The sequence below is a fragment of the Triturus cristatus genome, chromosome 4_2 (genome assembly GCF_964204655.1).
Source record: "Triturus cristatus chromosome 4_2, aTriCri1.1, whole genome shotgun sequence".
Lineage (NCBI taxonomy): Eukaryota > Metazoa > Chordata > Amphibia > Caudata > Salamandridae > Triturus > Triturus cristatus.
In genome coordinates this window covers 517,117,525-517,136,540 of record NC_140586.1, presented here as the reverse complement: position 1 = coordinate 517,136,540, position 19,016 = coordinate 517,117,525, and the positions used below count along the sequence as shown (strand labels likewise).

General features: G+C 46.0%; 2 protein-coding genes across 2 annotated transcripts in view; one reads left to right on the top strand and one right to left on the bottom strand.

The window, feature by feature from the left end:
• The window catches only part of HS2ST1 (heparan sulfate 2-O-sulfotransferase 1), a 337,601-nt gene extending 321,974 nt beyond the window's left edge, over window positions 1-15,627 (bottom strand). Inside the window, exon 1 of the mRNA XM_085602124.1 lies at window positions 15,082-15,627. Within this exon, the coding sequence (XP_085458250.1) occupies window positions 15,082-15,205 (124 nt within the window). The 5' untranslated portion in view covers window positions 15,206-15,627. The remainder of the gene's footprint in view (window positions 1-15,081) is intronic.
• Window positions 15,628-15,749: 122 nt separating this feature from the next.
• The window catches only part of SELENOF (selenoprotein F), a 153,461-nt gene continuing 150,194 nt past the window's right edge, over window positions 15,750-19,016 (top strand). Inside the window, exon 1 of the mRNA XM_085602125.1 lies at window positions 15,750-16,079. Within this exon, the coding sequence (XP_085458251.1) occupies window positions 15,852-16,079 (228 nt within the window). The 5' untranslated portion in view covers window positions 15,750-15,851. The remainder of the gene's footprint in view (window positions 16,080-19,016) is intronic.

Genomic DNA, 19,016 nt, shown 5'->3' with positions numbered 1-19,016 from the left:
GCAATCAATGAGGCCTTCTGCACTCACCTCTCACATGCCATAATATGTATCTACGGTACAATCAATAAAACAGACCCACCAAACAGAAAGGCGTCTCACAGCACAAAACCATACCCACAAAGCTACAGGCGGAACTAGGCTCCAGTCTGCGATCAAACCTCAGAAGTATTTGGAGAGTCATCCCCAGGCGGACGAAAGCACTAGGAAGCCATGCTAGAGGAAAAACCGCACCTGGATGCGGCCCATCCATAGTGGGAGCTGCTCGCCAAAGTGAGGTGGTAAATACAAGCAAGAACAAAATGCAATTTTAAGTAACAGATGAACAAAAACGAGCGTACCATATGGTGCCATTTGTTGGTAGCTGGTCTTGGGCCAGACCTGCATGCACATTTTTCAAATGTCAATAGTACAATATAATCTAGGACTTTTTACTTTTGAAAAAGTAAACTTTTCGTGGGATTACTCTACAGAATAATTGTGTCTATATGCGTACACTCTGGTTCAAAGGAAAAAACATCGACTGAACATGAAGGCTATCGAAGCCAGGAAATACTGGTGCTATTGACACACAACATTTTGAGCAAACCGTGGGTTGTACTCGCAAGGGCTGTGCTTTGTACACAGCTTACTGACAATGCCTCAATCAGTTCTACATCCAAATGGTCAAGCCCCTGCGCATATTACTATTCACCCCCATGAACACAGAGTGTGCACCAGATAAATTGTCTAGGATCCCTAAAACAAGTGTTGTGTAATGTAATTTCGAAAGAGCTCCTCCAACCCGAGATACCTTTATTTTAGCAGCATCGTCCCTTACAAGGTAGAATGGTGGCCTTTGAGTGCCTTGAATAACTAGGTGGTTATGCAGAGTTCAAATCCTACATACGTCGTGGTATAATGTATACAGTCTGCAGTACAACTGGCAATCTAGATTTTGATTGAACCACCAACTGTTCACTAATCTACTGAGCAATAAATAAAGTTACTCGAGTGAAACTCGATACAGAACGGCTCTAAACATACCTTAGCAATGACCCCTGGACTATCCTTTCATATTCTGTCCAGCTCCCTTCCCCAAGCCCTCAATAACATTACAAAGGCACTTTAAATGCAATTAAGTGCAGGCACTGGACCCACCACAGGGTTTTCTGGCAATGAACAGGTTTCCCTTTTAAATGCGAAACCAACCTGTGTGAGCAGGATTAACCCGAGGCAAGAGCAAAACTGTCTGTCAGAAAAGTCACCACAGTCACGGCGCCCACACAAAGCACGTTAAATCCTCTTTTTAGGAGGTTTTGGAAACACTGAATCACAGCTGCGACAAAGCACATTGGTATAGATACAAAAAAACGCAACAGTTTTAGCATTGGAAACTCAAGCTTTCGTCTACAATTCATTCAGCGAATGTTCTATATTACTTTTAGAACCATCAGTTGGTTGTGCATTCGAAAATAAAAAGCTTCAGTTATGTAGGTCTCACATTTTTTACTAATTTTCAAAACCACGTTGGTACTCGGTAAATTAGAAAGGTTATCAAGTATTTATATGACCTTCGATCAAGCTGCAGTGATAATGTTCTATGGATGGCTTCATTCATGACAGACAGCAGACTTTGTTATTAGTATGATGCAGGCCCAGTCCCAGTGTTGGAATGGAGTTGCCTTGTTCCTCTTACCACATTTTTAGAACATACGAGGTCAAGTTAGGGCGTCAGGATATGTGTTTGGTTCCTAAATAGGGATCTTCACTCTCAGATGACTTCTCCACCACAGGAACTTTTAAATATATTCCATTTTAAATTCAAGAGCGGCGTTACTTTAAAATACGATGCCTAATAGGAGGGGGCAGAATTTGTATTCACGCGCTTGCTAACCTCGTTTTTACAGCTGTAACAATATTGCGAGCAAGATATCAACCTGCAATAATATCTAACAACAAGATATCAATCAACCATAATATTGAAATACAACCATCGAAAAACTGTTCCTAGCTCCCCTGATGCGGATAGGTGGAGTTAAGATTAGAAACTCTATACTTGAATGAAAGTTTACTTGTAGTCGATATCCTAGGAACCGATATAAAAGCAGGTCAATGTTGCTGATCTCAGTATTATGCTACAGAGCATGCCTTTCCTCATAGCCAATCCAATTTTGCCTTATATGGTAAATAAGGAGATGGGGGTAAAACTAAAATATGTCTACACAGTCACCGATAGTTTGTCAAACAAGACAGTACTTGTAAGCAGTCAATCTAGCAGTATCTGCATCAGCAGCTGAAACGCTGGAGGGGAAAGCACACCTTTTCAACCAGCTCACTTAGTACTGATGCTCCATGATGCCTTGGGCCCAGAAAGCAATGCAGCACAAATAATACCAACACATCCCAAAAGAGATTTCCACATTTTGTTGTGTACTGGAGAGATGCCATCATTTTTAGTTTCTTGTAAAGTGGACTATAAATTGATAACGGTCTGCATTGCTTACAACATACAAAAAAGTACCACAAGTACGGTCCTCATCTTCCTACACAACACAATATAGTACTGGATACAATACGCCTGAAACTGGCAAAGTAACGAGCACAAATCGCCAAGGTACAATATTATATAAGCAGATGGTTGCTCTGCTACAACACCATGAACAAGTGCACAGAATCATCTAATTTTGGGTCCGTGAATATTCATTTTGTTTGTGTCACTGTTCACATTATAGGACTGACAATGAAGTTCATAACGAAACAATGAACAATGACAAGTGTTCTCGTCAGGCCAGTCGACTCCAACCAAAAACTACTATTATCAGTTGTGTCCCTGGCTCTCAAGTACCTTTTTGTTACCAGCTGATCACCAAGTTTCAGTCTTTTCACACTTCACTCCCCAATTGTAGCTACCCTGAGCACTCGAGGCTTAATCCGGAAGGGCACAGCAGATTTGTAACGCATAAAATGGACCTGAAATCGCCTAAAATAAAACACAAGGTCCAGTCAGTGTTGTAGCTTTACATAAACTATGTGTAGATATATGTCTGAAATGTAGAGAACCTAAAATGATTTACAAGAATTCAGAAATCTGGACGGATGTCAGTACAGTTATCCTAGAGAGGCAAATACAGGAGTCCTTAATATCCTCAAAAACCCTTTGGAACTCGGTTCTCTTATTATAACTTTTTTTTTTTTTTTTAAAAAGAGTTCCTACTCAACAGAACAAACATGCCAGACAGAATCTTAAAATGTATCAAGTCTGTACTGATGTTAAACATTTGTTTCTTGGGAAACTTGGGTACAAATCGTAGAGAACCAAGTGGTTTTGAGGTCTGGCTGCTGGGAATTTGCCAAACATCCCAAATTCACCACCCAAAGGTAAAACTAGGATTCCCGCCCACAGAAGAAATATGGGTTGTGGGAGTCAAAGGAATGGTTTCCAAACTCAAACGCCAATATCCCACTAACACAGAAACAGCAGCTCCAATGGTTATGACAGGGACACTCTAGAGGAGACCCAATGACACTGAAACTTGTCTCCAAAGTTTAATGAGGGGATATATGGCTGCTGGGAAAAAGACAACACCTAATACAAGTCGCCCATGAGCTGCAAAGCGCGAAAGAGGCAATGGACACCCACAGGTACTAGGGCACCCATTGGACCAACTGGTGCTCACAATGAACTGGGGAACTGGTACTTGGTTTAATTGTGTGGTGGTTCTTAACTATGATATTTACAGGACTGAAAAGCGAAGAAAAAAAGATTCAAACAGTCTTAGAATTATAGTGACCAGTCTCGGCCACTGGGATTATACACCAAGACCTCGGATCAAAGGAAAAGAAAAACAGTATCCGCTTTAACTGTAAAGAGGTTCTCGCAAAATCAGGGATGTTAAAAGGTGAATTAGAATTAATTATGTACATCCCACCTACAGTTCAGAAACGTCCACTGCAGGTACTTAACCCTTTTGTAAAGCAGGTCCCTATGGTTCCTCCTGGGAAGCCCACTTCCTTGCACCAGCCTAAGTGTAGGCTTCAATGTACTAGGATTTGCTCAAGCGTTCTGGTCAGGGCCCAGCTGGGCGTTTCAACTTCCTCTTCTTGGAATGCAGGACACAACAGCTGGTGCTTCTTTAAAGATATAAGGTTTTTTCCAGATTAAGAAGTAGAACAAACCCTGGACAAACTTCGCTTTTTTCCGGGTAGCACTGCTTCTCCAAAGGTCCAGATGAATATAGCCTACTGATTAAAATGGAAGCAGTATTTATCTCCAAGTGGTGGTGATGGAGGGAAGCAAGAGATAGCACACCTTTTGGTTATTTTAATTAATAATCACTATGGCCAACCAGAGTTCAAAATATCTGCCCAGTCTTTCTCCAAAACAGAGGAGGGGGGGGGGGTGTAGGAACCACATACAGGCTCAAATTTGCTGGTTCACGGAAGACACCACCTGCAGCACATGCAAACTCAGCATGTACTACGTGTATGCCACTTGTCACAATTCAACACAGTCACATAGAGAATATGAATACCCCAGTTATGGAGAACTTGAATGGGTTGTGAAGCTTCTCTACTAGGGTGTACAGGTGGACAGGCCAGTGACTTGGCTATAATAAATTGCTAGTTTCTCAATATCTTGATGAGAGAGCATTTGAAACCTTCTACGGAGGAGGATGATGGTACAGTATGATTATATCCTCGGTCAAGTAGAATTTTGTGATATTTCAATGGAAGGTTGAAAAATCGCTGAGCTCAGTCTATGGACCTCCCCATTTCCCAAAAGGAACAGTCATGGGGAGGGGTGAGTATCACTAAAATGACAGTCCGTGCATGGGAGAAGACTCCCAAAAAATAGTATGTTTAAGCATAACATATTTCTATAGTGCGAACATAGCCAAAACGCAGTGGAGCTCTGTACAGGGATAAAGACCAGCATAAAATCAGACTGCGATAGCAGAAGCATCTAGATGGATGGTTAACAGATTAGATTATGTTCTTTATAGAGGTGAGACAAGCTCTTAAACTGGTACAGCGTTGGGGTGATTCAGATGGGTGCCTGGATGTTGCTCCTGAACACCTTGGTACATGGATGGACACTTCTTAGTCTGAAGTCTGATGGTCCCCTGGCTGCAGGAGTGTTGAGAACCATTAGAGATGGTGACTTTATCTGCAAGACAAGCAGGCTTCTGGGTATGATGGATCCGTAAAAGATGTTTAAAGATGGTGCAGGCTGGCAAGGGGCGGCAATAGGGTTCCATCAGGGTAAGGGCGATGTGCCATGATTTCTTCAGGCCCTGGATGAGACATGTTGTAGTGTAAAGGATGTCCATAAGGGGTGCCACTGTAGGATGTAAGATGGCATGGACAAAAGCATTTCCACTATCTAGGTACAACAGTACCACAGCTTAAACAGCAGTTATGAAGTCTTCTTCTAGAAGAAGGAACAGTGTCTCAAAGAATCATGTCAATAGTGCGGCATGGGGTTATTTTGAAAGAGGTATGGCTTAAGTGTGGAGCATAAAGGGATGAGGACCAGACAAAGTGTAGAGAATGGCACACAAAAGGTATCATCCATCAGTAGCTGGGCTTTGACCACGCAGGAGCATAATTAAGCATCACCGAGGCTTGCATTTAAGCATAAACTACTAATACGAGGTTAGTATAAACAAGGCAGTTGATTTACAACCTATTATAAATTTAAAAAGGTGCATCCTACTTCACCCAAAAAGTCGGAAAAGGGTAAATCCACTAGTGAGCTATACAGAAAACTAAACACAAAGTTCTAATTGAACAGTGGTAAAGTATAAATGTTTGTCATGGCAGTGAAACTAAATGTAGGCTACCAACACGTTATTAAGAATGGACACAGTTGTTAAAACCTTGCAAAAGTAATATTCGAGTATTTTACCACATTCCAGTAAAACTGACATTAGGAAAACAGTGCGTACTAGCTCACATATTGAATCGAACCTATTTTACACATGTAAACAACTCTCCCAACCATCAAGAGGCCTCTTCAAAGTGAATATACCTTACTGCACAACTGTAATCCCCACGAATACTGGTTTGGGTAAGATACCTTTTGTTAAAAAAAAAATATCCACATGAATAAAATCTCATGGCATAAACCATACATGAGGATGCAGAGTAAAAGATGCTATTTATTATCAATGATGAGGGTTGGAAAGAGCATCCTCACCAAATCGAAGCTTCTCCTCTTGTGAGTCACAGACTATAACCACACTCAACAATAGTAATAAACAGCATAATACACTCCTCACATATAAATATAGTCAAAGAAAACAAAAAGGTTGAAGTGAAGTTACAGATAGCTGTTGAAATAAGAAACAATTAAAACACTGATTATAGTTTACAGAGCTACTTATATTGACCCCTCCCCCCACCTCAATGCACAGCTCACAAAATTAATTTTTGGCCTCAAGGGACATGTCTCAGGGAGCCCCCACAATGCCAGAGTCCCTAAGTCCTAAAATGGCTGCCAAACATCTCTGTTGATGTGAGGCAGCCAATCAGATCTTGGCTTTTGATTTGCCAATCTGCTCTACTACTGTGGCCCGATATATCTATAAATCTAGAGCCTTTATTTTTCTAAAAATATTGAATGGATTTACACCAAATCACAAAGCACGCTTTGTGAGTATAGATCTATTTTTTGGGCAAATTTGGTGTAATTCCGTTTTGCCTTTTTGGCTGCAGCACTGTTCAATTTTCCTATGATAAACGGCACTGTGAAAACGTGTTTAGGACCTCTGCTCCCCCTACTCCCGCCTGACAGAAGACCCTGAAACTTTCCAGAAAAGAGAGTGGAGGTGGTGGAACCTTTTTTTGGGGGGAAAGATTGGTGAAGATTCACACACATAATATACACACAACCACGCAAGAAGTGAAACAAATGGACGCAGCAAAGAACAAAAATATATTTCTGCTACAAAGTTTCGGCTTCAGCCTTCTTTAGGTAGTACAAGATACTTTGCTCAGTGGCTGCACAGATGGCACTGCTGACTGGCTGTTTTCTTGTGATTATATATATAAAAATTGAAACATACACAACAAAACACTAAACTACTACAACACCAGTGTTTCTACTCCTTAGAAATAACATGTGCACAATGTTATTAAAGCATATAAAAATTCCTTCCACAACGCTGACATCACAGTGTTCGGTTTCTTACTTTCTCATGTTTTCCTTTATTGTAATAATTGCAGAATACTTTGATTGGTATTGGATATAAAAAAGCATGTGCAGAGTACAGGCTGATCCAATGTATCTTGTTGCAGATTAATGTAAATTTGAAGGATGCTGGGAGAATCTGTATTGTGGAGGATCATCAGAAACTAATTCATTCAAGACTATCTTTTCACTCTAACTTTATTAATTTGTTTTATGAGAACTATGTGTAGGTGTAGCAAATGTTCGTACTGCGCGAGTTTTGCTAGTGCAGAGTAGGGGATTTGGGATCCTCTCCTTATAGGAGAACTTAACCACTCGCTGTCATCCATGTGGAACCTTGTGTGCTTCGTCATTTAACCCCTTCGGTGCTCATGACGGAACGGTTCCGTCATGAGCCACGGTTGAGCTGTGCTCATGACGGAACCGTTCCGTCATGACCACGCCCGCGCAAGAAACCGTCAGCACAGCGGCGGAATTTGCGCAGCATGGAAGGGGTTAAGTGCATTGATTTGTTGATCAACCACAGTTGTGAACTTTGATTCATCAGATAGCGCTTTATGAGCCCAAAATGTTTACAACGAAAAGCGCTACCCCCATCATGGCTTGAAGCATGTTGTTGGCAGCAACGCAACAAGGGCTTGAAATGACCATAATTGATGCATGAACCATGCACTTTTCTTTACACCTGTATCTTCTCATGCCTCTTGGGCTAAACCTTTCCAGTACTGGTCTTTTCTTTAAACATCACCATGATTTGGAAATGAATCAAGACTATAGCTCTATAAACAAAAATAAAAAATAAAAACACAGATTAACTGAATGAAAGACCCCAAGTAGAAACCTTGTACCGCTGGCATGGGTTTATATGGTCACCCAAATTCAGTCCTGGTTTTTTTCCTCCTCGCTACTCAGCACTACAACTCAGAACTGAAAATGGGTACTCGAACGTGAAATTACTAAATAGCAAAGTTGAAAAATAGGAGCGAACGAGCTATTCACCTGTAGTACCGGTACTACTTTGGTGTCTGTGAGCATGATAGGGAAACGGCCTTACTGCTGTCTGGCTAAATGTAAACGTTATGACGCAGTCAAAATAAACTGTATATTTCAGGCGTGCATTTGTAGTTGCATCGTAGACTTGACAAACTTCCCAGGCATTTTAGCGAGGCGTTAGGAGGTACAGAATTAGTTTCATGAATGACAGCAATCGGGGGGTGGGGTTGAACCAAACGCTCCGCCTTCTCTTCTTGCAGGCTTGCTCTTTCAAGCCAGGAAGTGAACTGCTCCTTTTCACGGAGAGAGCTGGCAAACTCAGTAACAGTGCAGCGAATAATAAAAGTAAGTGATCCTTTCTGCCAAAATGATTCCTTCTCGCCCTATTATATAAACACCGGTGGGAGATAACGAGGCTTTTTCAGATCTCAATAATCTGGCCACAGAAAAAAACACCGATTACAGTCCACTTCCCAAAAGGTCTCCATTTCTGGAGGTAGGGGGGGTGCAAATCTTAGCTAACTTTTTTTTCCAGAGGCAGGGTACATCCGTGTGCATAGCCAGAAAGTTGAGGGCTTTTTTATGTTTGTTTAGGAACTGCTCTCTTCAACAAAACAAAAGGGGCAAACAGGATCGCTCTGGGGAAAAAAAGCCATGCGCTTCCCTTTAGCATGTGTGTGGGGGAGTATTACGTCAAACCCAATGAATGGGGCGCCCACGTTTCCTCATGCAGTTGGTGAACGATCCCTGAGTAACTACTGTAGCTGAAGCGAACATATTTATTTTGCGCGAATCTAGCCACAATTCGTATTTGGGTTTCCAAAGGTTGCACTGAATGCCTGAGTGATCGGAGCATGCATGCCTGCCCCTCCCAGCACCCGCCTTAGTGGGATACACTGGCCCGGTAATGGGAAGGCAGAGACAGCACGTGCTCTAGGGAGTCACAGTTGTACTGACGCATATAAAGAAATGCCAATTCCAGACCCTGTAGGGGACACGCTTAAAGAGGAGCTGGCACGGTTTGAGGTCAGTACAGTAAGTGGCTGCGACGTTTAAAACAAGCGCGCGCCTCGCGCAAAAAGTTAAAATAAAAAACTTGTGCGGGCGTGCCCCTCCGCCCCAAGCAGCAAACTCTTAATTACGCTCTCTCAAGGAGAGACAGGAACAATACCGCCTCTAAGCTGTGCAAGGATAAAGGTATGATGATAGTCAGAAGAGACCCAAACCAGTTTTAAATTACCCTTGGTTTTGAGAAATACCGCAAACGTAAGCAGGAGAACAGAAAGCTGGCTGCCCTGGCCAAGCGCCTGAAATGGTGCGCGCGCGCACCGGGGCAACGGAGGTCTGACCTTAGTAACTCCACAAGGAAAATACACCAGGCTGAAACCTCGCCACAAGTGAAGCGTGCTTTCCAAGTCGAACTGAAGTGCTGTAATGGCAAGTGTATGGTCAGTCATGCTTGGTCTGTTGTTCCTTTGTTTCCCGGACGAAGCACTCTGAAGTACCCCTTACACACTGACCATCCCTCATAGCGATCGCGATCACTCTAAAAGTCAAAGTGATAGCGATGACGCACGCTAGGGATGCGCGCGCAGCAGCGGGGAGAGAGGTATGGTGCTGAAGGCTGGCGCATGAAAGGCAGATGGCTGGGCGAGAAGGGAGGGGGGGAATGCGGGGAGCAGGTGTGCGCGTGCACGCCATCGTGCACTGTAGCTTGTCGCCAGCACAAAAATGTGGGTAGCATTTTCTAAACCCACCTACTAAATGTCTCGCCAGAGCAGCGCATGCGCTGGGTCAGGAGAGACCTAAAAACGATTGCAAATTGCTGCTCAGTTTTTTACTCTGAGTACGTCAGGTTCTATGTGAACCTACAAGTCCTATGTATCCCCACAACCAGGATGGTCCAGCGGATGTAACAGTATATTGCTTTCAAAGAGCTGTCATAATTAGAAGAAGTTACAGGTAAAAACGTTGACACAAAAAGCTGTTTTCCAACTAATTTTCAATTTTCCTATATTTAACTGTTAGTTTCTATAAAGAAACCTTGATGGATCTACACATATGACCCCTTGCAGAATTCAGAATTGTATCTACTTTTCTAAAAATGTATAGCTTTCCAGGATCGATTATTGCTTTCACACCCATTTCTACCATTAACTGGAAGGAGGTTGAAAGCACAAAAATAGTAAAAAAAGGCTATGTCCCAGAAAAATGCCAAAACTATTGGTTTTCTGACAAAAGTCTGTCATTCCCTAAAAGCTGGGAAAACGGTGATTTCAGCCCCACAAACCCTTTTTTGATACCATTTGCAGAGAAAAACCCAGACGCTTTCATTTGCAGCTCGTTTTTCCAATTTTTCCCCCCAAAAATAAAAAATGGCTGTATTTTGGCTAATTTCTGGGACTCCAACAGGGGAATCCACAAACCCTGGGTACCTGTAGAATCCCCATAATGTTGGAAGAAAAGGACGCAAATTTGGCGTGGATACCTTCTGTGGTCAAAAAGTTACAGGGGCCTAAGCGCGCACTACCCCAAATAGCCCAAAAAAGGTTTAGCACAGGGGGGGAAAAGGCCTAGCAGCGATGCCATCGACAATAGTGGCTAGACCATGGACTGACTACAAAATCATTTCTTTCAGAGTATTTCCTTAGATTAGAGGTTCGAACCATGACAACGAATATTTACAAATAATTATATCCAAGTAGAAAATTTACAAATACTATAGTTTGAACCTGCAACCCGATCTACACAGACCTTCCCCGACCAGAATCAAACCAGGAAATAATAACTAATTCCAGTGTTTATGATCTGCGTCTCAACTTGAAAGAGACCTCGGTCTTACAGGACAGAGAAGGCCTGCGTGTTTCTCTATTGGTTCCTTTCACCGTATTCATTGCATGCTTAAATACTCTAAGCAATAACACAAAACAAACTTGCCTGGGGCCAGTTTGTTTCAGCTACACAAACTTTCCGACTAAAGTTGTATGTTCATTTATAAATACTTTGGGACGATCTGTATTCGGTGTACAAAAGTCCACATAACCGAATGTCTGGGCTGGCAGAGCTCTGCAGCATGCAATAACTAAAGAGCGTCTGCACTGCTGGGTCATACCCTGTCGCAACCCGGCGAGGGCAGCTGTCCGATGAGCACTCTGGCACCGGGCGAAGGGGCGAGCTTCCAGGCGCCTGGATATAAATACATGAACTTTCCGAGTCACCCGCTCACAAGGCTGCGCTCGGAGGAGGTCCCGGCCTGAACCTCAGCTCAAAAGCGCGCTGCAAATAAATAAAATGACAGGAAGGCGGTTCCTTTCCTGAAGATGCCCGTTTTCTAACACGAGGTCTCTCAGTGGAGAAAGCTTCTATATGTAACTCGGTTGTTTCCAGTCCTATCCATCGGCTGACAACATGTTTGGCCCTCGTAAGAAGAAATCTGGAATGGAGTTTCGAAGGAGTTTGAATTATCCCCACTTCGAAAAGATTGGCTCTGAAAAGACATCGGTTTGTGATAAATCCCTTGATTAGCGCTGGGGTGCCTTCGGGGAGCTATGCGCTTAACAAATGCTGAATAATCTACAGGGCCAGCACGTGGCCCTCTTGAACCCATAAGCAACTGGGGCTTGTCCAATAGAGTGTGTGCCGGCGCCACTGCTGCTCGGGAAGACGCCGCCACCTGTTGTACCCGTCACACATACTAAGCGTGTCCCTACACCCCCAGGACTCTTCAATCTGCCGCACTCCTTTCTGTTCTGAAGGGCATTGATGCACACCTTGCCTCCAGAACCTGGCTCCGTGCACCAATTCAAGGAACACAATCTCGGTTTGCATGCCTTTCACCGCTCCACCATGAGTGCTGCAGTACCCCTCCGATGCTGCATCGCCCAGTACTCTTCTGCACTGCCGTCCTCTTTTTTAGCACTGGATCCCACTGTGATCTCTTTCACAATGCACTGCACGACCCACTCTACCATATGCCTTGTACTGCTAAATACTCTCTGATCACTTGCTGGCAGCCGTCTAATCTCCTGTACAACCATCATCTGCTTCTCGCACAACAAAACGTAAACCCTCCGATCCCCCTAGCACTACTAACCATCCAATCCCTCACCCTGCCCCCCATGCAGCTCTCCTGCACTGCCACCTCTCACCCACAGCATGGCCACCACTGCACTCAGCATCTGCTACCCTCGCACCAGCCTGTTCACCCTACTCTTACCCTTGATCCCTAGCACAGTGACCCCTCTGATTCCTTAGTACTTTCACCTCTACCAACCTAGTGCTGCCCCCTTCGTCCCATAGCACTGCCCACTGGTCGCAAATGCTGTCCATCAATTTGTGCCTTCCACTGCCCCTGCCACCAACACTGGCCCCTCCAACCCACTTTCATTGCCTTCTAGGATCTTGTGTACCATACCATTTGATCCAGTTGCACTGCACCTCTGATTTGGTGCTACTCATATGATCCCTCAGCACTACCGCCCGATCCTCAAGCACTGCCACACGCCGATCCCCGTGCACTAATCCCCACACGCTGCCACTCTGATCCCCTCGTGCTGATCCTCACACGTGGATCCCTACGCAGTGCCACACGCTGATACCCAGGCAGTACCACACGCTGGTCTCCACACGCTGATCCCCATGCAGTGCCACACCCTGATCCCCGCGCCCTACCACACCCTGCACTGATCCCCATTCACTGATCCGCAGGTACTACCATACTCTGATCTGCATGCACTGCCACACTGATCCCATGCACTGAGCCTCCTGCACTGCCAAGCTCTCAACGCCACACACTCTGCCGCACGCACCGCCACACACTCTGCCGCACGCACCGCCACACACTCAGCCACGCACCGCCACACACTCAGCCACGCACCGCCACACACTCAGCCACGCACCGCCACACACTCAGCCACGCACCGCCACACACTCAGCCACGCACCGCCACACACTCAGCCACGCACCGCCACACACTCAGCCACGCACCGCCACACACTCAGCCACGCACCGCCACACACTCAGCCACGCACCGCCACACACTCAGCCACGCACCGCCACACACTCAGCCACGCACCGCCACACACTCAGCCACGCACTGCCACACACTCAGCCGCAGCCACGCACTGCCACACACACAGCCGCAAGCGCTGATACCCATGTGCTGCCACACTATAATCTCCATGCGCTGCCACACTCTGATGCCCATGCATTAGCACTTCTACCCCATGTCTCCTTGCACTGTATTTTGACACACTATCATCCCCTTATACTTCTGCCATAAAATACACTTGCACTTATGCCCCTAGATACAATTGCACTGCCGCCCCGAGACCCCATTGCACTGCCCCCCCAAATATCCCTGCATTGTAACTTTTGGATTCTCTTTTAGTGTTCCCTCATAAACCCTAGCACTGCTCCCTTTCCAGTCCACTAGCACTGCCCACTTCTTGTCCGCTTACACTCATCACTTTTGGTCCCCTTGCACGGACCCTGCCGGGTCCCCGTACACTGGCTCGTTCTGTTACTTTGTGCTGCCCTTCCTGCTTCCTATCCCGTGCACTACCATCACTGTCCCCTTGCACTGGCCCCCCACCTGCTCCCCTTGCCCTGGCCCCCCACCTGGTCCCCTTGCACTGCCCCCCCACCTGGTCCCCTTGCACTGCCCCCCCACCTGGTCCCCTTGCACTGCCCCCCCCCACCTGGTCCCCTAGCACAGACCCCCCCACCTGGTCCCCTAGCACTGACCCCCCCCCACCTGGCCTGGTCCCCTAGCACTGACCCCCCCACCACCTGCTCCCCTAGCACTGACCCCCCCACCACCTGGTCCCCTAGCACTGACCCCCCCACCACCTGGTCCCCTAGCACTGACCCCCCCACCACCTGGTCCCCTAGCACTGACCCCCCCCCACCTGGTCCCCTAGCACTGACCCCCCCCACCTGGTCCCCTAGCACTGACCCCCCCCCCACCTGGTCCCCTAGCACTGACCCCCCCCCCACCTGGTCCCCTAGCACTGACCCCCCCCCCCACCTGGTCCCCTAGCACTGACCCCCCCCCCCACCTGGTCCCCTAGCACTGACCCCCCCCCCCCACCTGGTCCCCTAGCACTGACCCCCCCCCACCTGGTCCCCTAGCACTGACCCCCCCCCCACCTGGTCCCCTAGCACTGACCCCCCCCCACCTGGTCCCCTAGCACTGACCCCCCCCCACCTGGTCCCCTAGCACTGACCCCCCCCCACCTGGTCCCCTAGCACTGACCCCCCCCACCTGGTCCCCTAGCACTAACCCCCCCACCTGGTCCCCTAGCACTAACCCCCCCACCTGGTCCCCTAGCACTAACCCCCCACCTGGTCCCCTAGCACTAACCCCCCCACCTGGTCCCCTAGCACTAACCCCCCCACCTGGTCCCCTAGCACTAACCCCCCCACCTGGTCCCCTAGCACTAACCCCCCCACCTGGTCCCCTAGCATGGTCCCCTAGCACTAACCCCCACCTGGTCCCCTAGCACTGACCCCCCACCTGGTCCCCTAGCACTGACCACCTTCTACTCCCCTCGCACTGACACCGTTCTGCTCTCTTCGCATGTTCTCTGCCTGGTTCCCTTACACACACTGCTCCCTTCTGGTCCGCTTGCACCAGGATTGCTTCGTCTAATTCCCTTACACTACTCCCGTATGATCAAACTGCACTACACCCCCTCGCGATATTATTTCATTAAATTCACTGCCCGCTAATATCCAGTTGCAGTGCCTCCGATACTCTTGCAATGATGCCTCCCTCGGATGCTCTTGCACTATTCCCTCACCCTGATCATCTTGCACGCTTGATCATCTTGCAACATAACACCCCCACTTATCATTTGTACAAATCCCGTTCGAACCCCTTGGCACCGTTATCCGTACACCGCGAATGTTCTTACCCAGCTTGCCCCGGGACTCCTCCAGCTTCTGAATCTGGTTCTCCAAGAAGAGCATGGCCACTCCGAAGGCCAGCACCCCAAGCAGCTGCAACTTAGGCGGCATCATGATCCGTAGGAGCCCCATGAGGGCGAGATCTCAACACAGCATCGCGTAGGCAAGGGGAGACACCATGGTCGGGAGAGCGGGTATACCGGCGGCAGAAGAGGCCCCAGGAATAACAGATGTTAAGTGGCACGCAGGAGTCTCAGCCAAGCGCACCGGCAGCTACTGCGCATCCATGATACTAAGACGGGCAGTACCAGCAGCAACTCAGCGCCGTCACTTTTCTGGTCAGCTCCGCCTCCACTAGTTGCTAAGCAACGTAGCTGGTAAGCCCCTTCTTTTGAGGCGGTGATTGGGGTTACTGCTGCATTCACATACCGACTCTTGATTAGACCGGGAAGGAGCCCGTTACGTATCCCGGTTTGTGAGTGGCTAAGAACAGCCCGACACTGTCTATCTCAGAGATGTGTCGACCTATGACCTGCAGTGAGGACCCCACAGCTCGACGGCATAATCGAGCACGTATTTTGCCATGACAGGGACAGGCACTATAGGTATAGGTATCATGCGAGGACCGGACCAGGTAACCAACAGAATTATGCTGGTTGGACGTGTTGCCTGACCATGACGTGTTCACTGTTGAAGCAAAGTCCCGCCTATAGCTTATTTCACGAGCGCCTGAATAAAAACGAGTGTCTGGTGCTATTCATTTTACGGATTTGTTCTCATGATCCAATCTCTTGACGCAGTACAGCCCTTTTTTATTTACCCCAGTGCTGTACTCGCGTTCACCAGGTATGCGAATTCATATTTCGCTTCCATATTCTGGCGGGACAAGGACAACCACTCAGGGGTCCTCTCAATGAGTTGGCGGTCCAGCCGGCAGAGTTCCTGGAAGATGGCGGCCGTGGTGGTAGAGCGGTGGTTGGTTTGGCTGCTCGCATTCTTACAGGCGGTAAGTGTTTAGGGAACGGAAGGGTTTTCTCGGTGAGTTCTTTAAGGGGCGTGCGTGAATCGGCACAATGGTAGCAAGGACCCGAGGGAGTAGTGCTTATCGAATCCTAAAATTGGTGACGTGGCTTTGCCTTCGCTTCCTGCCTGCTGTGTGTGTTCAGAAAAGGGGAAATAGGTTCGGGAACGTACTGACGAGAACTGGGACCACGTGCACTACTCTGACAGGGAAACCCCTGTCCCGTCACCCAGATATTTCATATGTCAATTTTGCTCGTGGCCGCCCCACATGGTTCTCTTAATCGATTATTTGTATTGATTTTTATAGAGTGTTTGCTACCTTTATCATTATATTGTATTTATATATGTTACAATATAGTGCTTTATACTCCTTACGAGGCGCCGCTGCTTAGATAAAGAAGCAGGCTGTCCCGTTTTGGAAACGCTTAGCTAGCAAACTGTTGAATTACAGTGATGCCAATGTTGAAGGATGTTTATTGACATACGCAGGGTTTTAAGTGGGATGAAAAAACTGGAGTGTCATTTGGGTGTCTCTCCAAGGGTCGTGGCCAATGTATTTAAAAGCGTGGCTTAAAACACATAAGTGAAAAATCTGTGCTTAGCATAGTGTGCCGCCCGACTGCTATTTTGCTGCTTCTGTCTGCATCCAGATATATAGCACAACAAGTAACATTACACCTACAGCAAGCCAAAGCTATTGGCTTCGTCAATGGTTGCTAGTTGCATAAGCAACACATATGACTTCATTTGAATATAATATGACAATCCTTCAGTTCTGAAATGATGAGACTGTGAAAGAACTACAACGACTCTCTCTTGAGTTCCATTAAGGCAGTTAAGGATGGTACTGCTGCAGATTTGAGATTTTTTTCCACCCGGTGGGTGATGGCAAAAATGAAGAGCCGGATAGGGACCCGTTTCGACACCTGCTTTCTAGAACTGCCGGTACCACCGGCAGGACATGGCCCTCAAAGCCCTAGGAATGCTTGAAAAGCAGAGTGGTACTCTGACTTCCACCAGTCGAATGAAGAGCCATGGACCGAAAACATTTACTTTGAAGTCACTTCTGTTTTGATTATAAGAGTGTGTACTATGTGGGAAGTGTTTTGGTGTTGGCATGATGTGTAGTGGACTGCACTTCTGTTACTGCGATCCCGTAGATACACTTATGCCAGAGAGTCGCTCATATCTACTTGTATACTATCCTTGGGAGGGAAATAATTCCACTTCTTGCATCCATTGAACTGCGGGAGCACATATGTTACAAACTGAAGAGTACATGTGCAGTGGAGCTTAGTTGTAAGTTAAGGTGCTACTCACCATTATGTACTGGTTACCGGCAGCCAGGCATGTATATTTGTGGAGTTCATCCTGGAATCGACGGAAGTGAAGTGTGCTGACTATATGGCACCCAAGGTGCTCTCAATAAAGTTCACCTAGTGGAGTGCACTGGTGCAGGCAGCTGGAGCATAAGTTCAATAGTGGCACCTAAAAGTGACCGTGTGGAACAACTCGACGAGTATATTGGAATTGCATATATATTGCGCTTACTACCCATGACAATGCGTCAAAGCTCTTTTCGGTGAGCAGCACGCTACTCCGGTAACAAAAAAGGACTAGTGGTGAATTAGTATAGGGAAATATTAAATTGATTTGAGTGGTGGACATGTGAGTTTATTTGGATTGAAAAAAGGATAGTGGAGGAATAGATATGGGAAGGGTTTGCATTTATATGGTGCTTGCTACTCCTAATGAGGCATCAAAGCACTTTTTGGCGAGTAGCGCGCTACTCCAGAACCCAAACCAGGTTAGTGTTGAATTAATGTAGGAAAATATCAAGTTAATTTGAGCGGTGGGCATTTGAGTCTGTTAATTGGATTTAAAAGGATAGTGAAGAGATCAGAGGAAAGTTTCTAGAAACTGTTTAGTTGGAGATCATAGCAGTAATAGGAGGAGGTTTGGGATGAGTAAAGGGGAGGAGGAGTCAGAGGGAAGGGTTTAGAAAGGCTTGTTTGGGAGAGCTGAATAGTAAAAAAAGGTTTGAGATGATTCAAGGAGGGGTAGAAGAGGAAAGTGTCTAGAAAGGGTTACTTTGGGGATCATAGTAGTAGAATGGTGTTTGGGATGAGTCGGAGAGTGGAGGTAGACAATATATATTGAGAGAGGTATGGGGAGAAATAGGGTAAGGCATTGGAGATGCTGAATGAGGAGAACATAAATATAAAGATGCATATGTACATGCAAGGTATATATGTTTAAGAAAGGTAATATATCTTGATTTGTTTTTTTTAATAAACTGAGACATTCAAGTGTTGCTATACTTTAAGATCATTTGTTTTTATAATTTATATATTTTTTAATTCAATTGTGAAGTCATTGTAGCTATATAGCTATTTTTTAATGTACTTATTTGTGCATTTATCTATGCATTTTAAACATAGAGTAATATAACCATAAGTAATATTCAAATGTGTTAAGCAGAAAATAACAAATATCTCTATATTTAGAAACCTACTGATTATACACATGTATACAAAGGAATATATATATATATATATAATCCAAATCAATTCTTATATACACATGGGTATGCTTTATATTTATGTTTGAGTATGGTGGTTATGTGGGGACGAGCCAACTCTTGGGTAGTCTTCTGAAGATAAGGTAGTTATCCATGGATCTTGTGTTTGGGTTTGGAGGTGAAGAGTTCCATAGTTTGTCTGCTGTAACAGAGAAGGATGTGCCACCTATGTTTTTTTTTCTTGTATGGTGGGATTTTGAGGCAAGGTGCCAATCGAAAGCGAAGATTCCTTTGTTGAATGTATTTGATGATATTATTCCTGATGAAGAGCGGCCCTGTTTAATGTATCGCTTTGTGGCTGATACATGGCAGCTTAAATGTGGATTTTCTGGTAACCAA